Raw genomic sequence first — 8,899 nt, forward strand, 5'->3', positions numbered from 1 at the left:
ACATGCCTTCGCCCTCCTAGGAAACACGAACTAGAGACGGTTTGGAAATACCATAGACAGTTAAAGAAATACCCGAGTAATAGCGGATTATTTACATGTTTTAACGGAATTAGGGCAACAAATATATTTTTCTATAGGATAACTAGATGTTAAAATAGCTATAATGGCTTTTTGATAATATAGACACTCAAAAAATAAGTATTTAGTTATTTAGTCACATAAATTTAGCTTGTAGCTATGTCACTCAAACAGCAGGCGGCAGCAGAGGCGGGAATTCATACGGTAGTGGCTCGTGTCGCCTCCGCTTCCCTGACCCTAACCCTAACCAATCACACGCCTCTCTTCTAAATTAACCAATCGAAACAGAGCAGGCCGCGTGTGGTAGCCAATCAGAGGCAGAATAGGGCGGGTCATTGAACTAGGAAAATATCTATCTCTCACTAGTAGACAATTCCTTCCGTAGCATCGGTTTCTGTACCGTAGGTATTCACCATGAAGTAAGTACACATTTTAACATTTAATATTTAAAAATAATTAGTTGTCTTTGTCTCTTCGACCTCAATGTACACGGCCGTGGTTTCTATCCTCCGATGTACGCCAGTGCTAACAGCTAGCTAACCAAACGTAGCTTCCTCTCCACGTACATGCTAGTTGCTCCGGACCGCGTTGACATATCGTAGAATTTAACCATTGACTTTAAACACCTTGTAAACATACATCATAAAACACAACTTCCAACGTTATAATACACCTTTAGAAGCAGTTCATTAATTCGGCTGTAATTAAACAGTTCCTATATCAACAGGATCCGAGTTTTGCGGTGTGTTTGCATGGATCCTGTTATGGATCAACACGGCCAGTTTTGTCGAATTAGAGTTGTTTTTGTTTCTAATTATTAAATTTCGGCTGCTTTGCCGAGTGAAGACAGACAGAAGAAAGGACGAAAGTCATGAAATAGTCCTAATCTTGCACTCTTCCATCTGAATTTATGTCTCACACTTGCATTATTCCTGTTAATTGTGAAACGTAAAATTGAACGTAGTTTGAATGGAGTCTGGCGTGAAGGGTTCTACACCCATAGCTTCCCATAACCTGTGATGCTGTGTGCTGAGAGTGCATTTTGGGGGACTAACCGTGAGCCCACGACATACACATCGGGTTTTATAGTGTAGTCACCATATTAAGATCTTGCATACAATTGTAAAACTTCACTCTATGTACTTTTACCTGCACTGGATACTGCTCATACTAGCCTTTTTATACCACTTCCTGTGTATTCAAATTTAAAAGGGAGTTTTCACTCAATTATAGCGCGGTCTAGACCTACTCTATCTGTAAATTATAGAGCAGGTCTAGACCGGACTCTGGGAGGTTATTTATCTCCCAGGTCTTTCCATAAAGAGCAGGTCTAGACCGGACTCTGGGATGTTATTTATCTCCCAGGTCTTTCCATAAAGAGCAGGTCTAGACCAGGGGCCTGTTGCACGAAACTAGATAAGGGATTAAGCCGGGATATTCAAGTTATCCTGGATGAATTTAGCTTGGACTCGGTTGCACGAAACCAGATTGAATTAAACCCCGCCAAGTAACCATGGAGATTTATTCTTTGCAGCTAGCCTGGTCCAGAGCAGGCTAACAGCCGGCTAAGATTAATCCTGGAGTCTCATGTGTTAAATCAGCTGCCGTCTGATCCGAATAAACGTGTTTAACCAGTTATTGCGTTGTCTTCTGCATGTGTTCTGCTTTATTTTTATTAACATGCATTAGCTAGCCTACTTGTCTCTATTGTTGTCGCGAGTTTGATTTAAACCCTACTACAGCTGTTTAGATGGTCAGAAATGGTTGCACTGGCACCCTGATGCGGAGTGGGACTTTTCCCGGTGGGACGGTACTATGTCGAGGCTGCCTGGCGTGCGGCCGCTGCCCGGTGCCGTGGCCGCCGCTGCCCGGTGGCTGCTGCCCGGTGCCTGGTGCCTGTGCCCGGTGGCCAGTGGCTATTGCCTGCCAGCAGACTTGCGAGTTGTGTCAGTGTCCACTCTCTCTGTAAAAGTAGAGATGAGCAGCGCAGTGTCCGTGGTCTCAGCTTCAGGTTTCTACAGGACGCTCCGGAGATTAAGTTTGACGATATTAATGTATTGATATTCTCAGATGATAATAATGCAGACTGGTCAGAGACCAATACATTCATATTTCATTTCTTGTTGCTTGTCCTTCTCTAGTAAAGGGTAGGCTAGTTTGTGTTACTCCTTAATAAGTGGGCCTAATGTTTTTTGATATACCTCCACTGGTTTCATAATAAAGTCTCACATCACCGGTATAATAACGTGGGTCTATATACAGCACGTATGTAGTGGAGTTATCATTCATCACAATGGGAACACCACAATGCTTCTTCATCTTTTTATTTTGGTGCGGTCACTTGTCAGAAGAATAAAAAAACATGAATATTGTTTTACATATGCTCACTATATAATAATAAAAAAGTAATTACTTTTTTTTCTAGTTGTTGTCCCTTTCTGATTGTTCTATATGAACATTAATTGTATAAATAATTAGATATATCTTATAGAGATTTGTGCGTGGTTGTAAAACATGTTCTCGCGTTGTGAATAAGGGTTTGAAATTAAGCCTAAAGTCCGTAGGGTCCATTTCCCGAGTAACATTAGTTCCCTCTGCTCTCTTTTGAGGCAAAGTAGATCTTTTTACACCCCCACACATTCAGTCGGGTCCGCTATGTCGGGCTTTTTTTCTCCGTTTGATAAGAGCCGTATTTCCCTTTTTCCATTTTCTTCCCCTCCTCGTTACTTTCCATTAGAAGATGTTGCTCATTGGGTGAAACACGTGGCGCATGCGTCTTCTCATCTCTGCATCAGTAAATCTGTGATCGATAACGTGGTCTATTTGAGAAAGCCGTGAACGTGCACTTATCCCAGCTATCTACACCTGGCTTGACATAGCTCCACCTGTTCATCCTGGCTCGGCAAACGTGCAACCGATTAAGCCGCGATGAGCAGGTCACACTAAGTCAAGCTGCGCTTTTTCACTTATCCTGGATATCTTTATTCTACTTTCGTGCAACAGGCCCCAGGACTCTGGGATGTTATTTATCTCCCAGGTCTTTCCATAAAGAGCAGGTCTAGATTATTATTGTAGATCTCGTGGATCCTCGAGACTCCGGCTGCTGCCGTTCTGCAGCCGGTGGAAATCGGGGTCAGAAGTGGTCCGGGGGGGGGGGGGGGGACAGGAACCAGTCCCTGTACCTTTTAAAATGAGGTGCCCGGTAACGGGTCCTCTCCTGCAGCCCGCTGACCAAGGTGAAGCTGATCAACGAGCTGAACGCCCGCGAGGCGAGTCTGGGGGTGAAGGAGTCCGTGTCCTGGCACAGCGAGTACAGGGACAGCGCCTGGGTGTTCGTCGTAAGATGGATATTATTAATAATAATAATAATAATAATATAATAATAATAATACTACAGGTATGGTATAGTAGTTTTTCCTCTCCAGGGTTCAAGTTTCTTTCACTTGTTCGATCCGAGGGGGGGGGGGGGGGGGGGGTTAATTGGACATTTCCTTTCCGACAGTACAAAAAAAAAAAAACAAATTTTTATTTAATAGAATTTTTTATTTTTTTTATTTAATTGAATTTTTTGATTTAATTGAATTTTTTTTATGTAATTTTTTTTTTTTTAATATTCTGGGAATTTTTCAAAATAAGAGCCAGTGAAAAATAGATATCCTGTAACTAGATTTTTATTTTTTATTTTGTTTTGGTTTTTTTTGTTTTGTTTTGTTTTGCCCGACCAACCGCGACGTCAAATCCTGCCTCAGAAATTTGATTAAAAAAAATTTAAAAAAACAACAGACAGAATATTGTTGTCCAAATCTAGTAACGTTTTTGCGATTTAAAAAAAAAAAAAAAAAATCTGGGAATTTTTCAAAATAAATGCGTGTGAAAAATAGATTTCCTGCAAGTAGATTTTATTTTTTTATTATTTTTTGTTTTCCCGAAAAGACGAGGGGAAAATAACCCTGCCCTAATATTGAACCCTGTCTCAGAAACTTGAAGAAAACATTTAACTGGAAGTTTTCTGCGTTGTCGTGCTGTGTGACTGATACTATTATTATTATTATTATTATTATTATTATTAACGTTATATTTTGCTGCTGCAGGAGGATTTCCATACGAGCTGACTGAAGGAGACGTCATCTGCGTCTTCTCGCAGTACGTTCACGGTCGTTCTGATTTCATTTAGTAATAATAATAATAATAATAATAACGTAGTAATAATGTATTCATAATAAGTCTGTCTCTAGTTGTGTCTGATGTCCCCCACCGCCCCCCCCCAGGTACGGAGAGATCGTCAACATCAACCTGGTGCGGGACAAGAAGACGGGGAAGTCCAAAGGTTTCTGCTTCATCTGCTTCGAGGACCAGCGCAGCACCGTCCTGGCCGTGGACAACCTCAACGGCATCAAGGTGACGCAGCCTAGCACGCTAGCAGCCTAGCACGCTAGCAGCCTAGCACGCTAGCACTTAACATGCTAGGTCCTTAACACGCTAGCACCCTAGCAGCTTAACATGCTAGGTCCTTAACACGCTAGCACCCTAGCAGCTTAACATGCTAGGTCCTTAACACGCTAGCACCCTAGCACGCTAGCAGCTTAACATGCTAGGTCCTTAACACGCTAGCACCCTAGCAGCTTAACATGCTAGGTCCTTAACACGCTAGCAGCTTAACATGCTAGGTCCTTAACACGCTAGCACCCTAGCACGCTAGCAGCTTAACATGCCAGGTCCTTAACACGCTAGGTCCTTAACACACTAGCACGCTAGCAGCTTAACATGCTAGGGCCTTAACACGCTAGGTCCTTAACACGCTAGCACGCTAGCAGCTTAACATGCTAGGTCCTTAACACGCTAGCACCCTAGCACGCTAGCAGCTTAACATGCTAGGTCCTTAACACGCTAGCACCCTAGCACGCTAGGTCCTTAACACGCTAGCAGCCTAGCACGCTAGGTCCTTAACATGCTAGGTCCTTAACATGCTAGGTCCTTAACACGCTAGCTCCATAATATCTTAACACGCTAGCTCCTTAACACGCTAGCTCCTTAATACCTTAACCCGCTAGCTCCTTAACACGCTAGCTCCTTAATACCTTTAACCCGCTAGCTCCTTAACACGCTAGGTCTTTGCGGTTTGTAGGCGGGACAAAGAGTGTCTCTGTGATCTGATTGGTCCGTTGTGTTTTCCATCAGATCAAAGGACGGACGATCCGCGTGGACCACGTGAAGGACTACCGTCCTCCCAAAGACACGGAGGACATGGATGACATCACCAGGCGGCTGAGGGAGGACGGCTGCGCCCCCAGAGCTGAGGAGGAGGAAGAGGAGGAGGAGGAGGAGGAGCAGTACAGCGTCCCCGTCAAGAAGCCCAAGAAAGGTTCTTATTGGTTCTTAGATTTTAATGTTGGACGGAGACAAAAACTTCTCATGGGATTAGTATCATCTGGGACCTTGTGGGACAGAGACAGAGACACACAGAGACAGACACACGCACAGACAGAGACACACAGAGACAGACACACACACAGACAGAGACACAGAGACAGACACACACAAAGACAGACACACGCACAGACAGAGACACACAGAGACAGACACACACAAAGACAGACACACGCACAGAGACAGACACACAGAGACAGACACACACAAAGACAGACACACGCACAGAGACAGACACACACAAAGACAGACACACGCACAGACACAAGCAAACTAGAGGATGACACGGGAGTGGATTTTCACTCCTGTCCCGTCCCACTCCCAGACCAAAGTTTAAAAACTAATCCCATCCCATCCCGCTCCTGTTTGAACTGACTCACGCTCCTGTACCGCTCCTGTTTAAACGGACTCACGCTCCGGTACCGCTCCTGTTTAAACGGACTCACGCTCCTGTACCGCTCCTGTTTAAACGGACTCACGCTCCGGTACCGCTCCTGTTTAAACTGACTCACGCTCCGGTACCGCTCCTGTTTAAACGGACTCACGCTCCGGTACCGCTCCCGTTTACATGCGAGCGATTTTGTCGGTCAGACGAGACTTGACACCTGACGGCAATTTTCGCTTGATGAACGAAGCGATGCTCGGCTGATTCTTTCCCGAATTTGCCTTGGCAGCGTGCCTCTTCAGACCCCTGGTCCCTGAATCCCTAGCGTACGCGACTCAGACTGAGCATGTCTTACAAGCAGCGCACATCGTGCTATCACCGTCACGTTCTACTCTCATAAACTTTAAATTAATTATTTGATTATTAATTAAATTAATATTTCAGACTTCCCGACCAGTTCTGTGAACTTAATAGACATGTCCTTACTTCTGACTTTGCGCTGTAGATCATGTTTTGCCACATCGACGTCTCGGCGGCTGTTAGCTCCCTCCATCGCTGCTCTTTGAACTACGGCGGTAGGCCGTGACAAAAAGCACCAATGGCTTCTGGGACGGCTGGGTCGTGTAGTTATTTTTTAATTGCGTTACATTGTAGGCGTATTAAAAGGAAAGTACAAAATGGTGCATTTACTTTTTTTTTTTGCATTTAGGTGCATTTAGATTTTTTTGTCGTCTTTGCTACCGGTTGGTTCCCGCTCCCGTTAACCAGTCATCCCGTACCGTCCGGGATTAATAGTAAATATGACTCCCATCCTGCAGGAATCCCACGGGAATCCCGTGACCCGTGGGATTCCCGAAAAAATGTCAGCCTCTAACGCAAACAGAGACACACGCAAAGACACGCACACAAAGAGAAACACAGACAGACACACGCAAGACAGACACACAGAGACAGACACACGCAAGACAGACACACGCACACAAAGAGAGACACACAGAGACAGACACACGCAAAGACAGACACACGCAAGACAGACACACACAGACAGACACACGCAAGACAGACACACGCACACAAAGAGAGACACACAGAGACAGACACACGCAAAGACAGAGACACACAGACAGACACACGCAAAGACAGAGACACACAGAGACAGACACACACACACAGGTCACCAGGTGATAGTAGTCCTGTGTGAATAGGGCTAAAGTCTGAAAAAGATGTTTTATTACACTAATTATTATGTGTGTGTCAGATATTAAAGAATCATTCAGGGTGTATTTATGTGTCTCCTCTCTCTGCTCCCTGCCTCAGAAAAGAAAGAAAAGAAGAAAAAGAAGAAAGAGAAGAAGGAGAAGAAGAAGGCAGAGAAGGAGAAAGAGAAGGCGAGTCGGGCGCTGCACTCCTCCTCTTCCTCCTCCTCTCCTCACCCTCCTCTTCATCAGGCCGCCGTCAGAGTCAAAGAGGAGAAGGAGGACGCCGCCTACGACAAATACAACCAGAGGAGGGCGCCGTCCGGGGGGGGACAGAACGGACAGAGAGGGAGGGAGGGAGACAGGGACAGAGAGACAGACAGAGAAGGAGACAGGGACAGAGAGACAGACAGGGACAGAGAGGGAGACAAAGACAAAAACTACGACAGGAAAAGAGAGTTTGACCGGGACAGAGATAGACGACGAGAGACAGACAGGGACGGCGATAGACGACGAGAGACAGACAGAGACGGAGATAAACGAAGAGAGACAGACAGAGACAGGAGCAGAGACAGGGAGGAATACGGGAGGAGGAATCGTGAGAGGGAGGGAGACGGGAGGAGAGAGACAAGCAGAGACTACGAAAGAAAGAGAGACAGCGATCGGAGGAGGGAGACAGACAGAGAGGGTGAGTGGAGAAGACAAACGGATAGGAGGGAGAGACAGTGATGGGAGGAAGGAGACAGACAGAGACAGTCTTTGAAAGAGAGTTTGACAGAGACAGCGGTAAACAGAGAGAGACATTGATCGAAGGCGGGAGACCGACAGAGAGACAGCAACCGCGTCAGAGAGGAAGACAAATCGAGACAAGAGACAGAGATGAGGGAGACACAGAGAGGAAGACAAAAACCAAATGACAAAGGCAATGAAAGGAAAAGAGTTTGACAGAGACAGCAATAGAAAGGCAAGAGACAGACATTGATTGGACAGCGAGAGACAGACGTTGACATGCTGTAGCGTCCTCGCCGAGCGGTGCGTAGGAGACGGCTGCCTGTGAAGTGGACGTGTCTCCATTCAGAAAAAGTTAACGATGTATGTTCATGTTGTTTGAGTTTTGCAATAAAACGTAAAAAGTAAATGTCTCCACGTGTCTCTTCATCCCAGAACACGGAGCGCAGAGACAACGGACATTAGTCTTTTTTTTACGGTCTTTTCTACTAATTCTTTCAATGTTTTTGTCACTTTTTCAACGTATTTGTTTAGTCGCCTCCCTGGACATTTGGAGACCTCCACCCCCCCCCCCCACCCAGACCAGTAATGACAAAAACATTGCTCAGATATCCCATTTTTAATAATACAATTATAACGTTTTTACAGTTTTAATTTGAGTTTTACAGTAGAGCTGACATCACGTCGGCAGGAAGAGGAAAACAGTTTTTTTGACTTATTAAACACGATGTTTCCACGGTGTTTCCACGATGTTTCCACCGCGTTTCCACTGTGTTTCCACCGTGTTTCCACTGTGTTTCCACCGTGTTTCCACGATGTTTCCACGGTGTTTCCACTGTGTTTCCACCGTGTTTCCACTGTGTTTCCACCGTGTTTCCACGATGTTTCCACCGTGTTTCCACGGTGTTTCCACGATGTTTCCACCGCGTTTCCACTGTGTTTCCACCGCGTTTCCACTGTGTTTCCACCGTGTTTCCACGATGTTTCCACGGTGTTTCCACTGTGTTTCCACGGTGTTTCCACTGTGTTTCCACCGTGTTTCCACGATGTTTCCACCGTGTTTCCACGATGTTTCCACCGTGGT

At 45.4% G+C, this 8,899-nt stretch overlaps 1 protein-coding gene across 2 annotated transcripts; it reads left to right on the top strand.

Moving 5' to 3' along the window:
- The first annotated feature begins 256 nt into the window (after positions 1–256).
- On the top strand, positions 257–8,182 carry rbmx2 (RNA binding motif protein X-linked 2). 2 transcript variants are annotated; one of them, XM_032509121.1, is made up of 6 exons: positions 257–497; positions 3,302–3,416; positions 4,169–4,221; positions 4,347–4,476; positions 5,257–5,440; positions 7,208–8,182. In XM_032509121.1, the coding sequence occupies exons 1-6, from the start codon at positions 493–495 to the stop codon at positions 7,813–7,815; spliced, it is 1,095 nt and encodes a 364-aa protein (XP_032365012.1). In that variant the 5' UTR covers positions 257–492; the 3' UTR covers positions 7,816–8,182. The 2 variants fall into 2 exon arrangements, with proteins under 2 accessions (XP_032365012.1, XP_032365013.1); XM_032509122.1 differs by having other exon boundaries at positions 5,257–5,379; positions 7,306–8,178.
- Positions 8,183–8,899: the final 717 nt, after the last annotated feature.

This window comes from Etheostoma spectabile, unplaced genomic scaffold (genome assembly GCF_008692095.1).
Source record: "Etheostoma spectabile isolate EspeVRDwgs_2016 unplaced genomic scaffold, UIUC_Espe_1.0 scaffold00014584, whole genome shotgun sequence".
Lineage (NCBI taxonomy): Eukaryota > Metazoa > Chordata > Actinopteri > Perciformes > Percidae > Etheostoma > Etheostoma spectabile.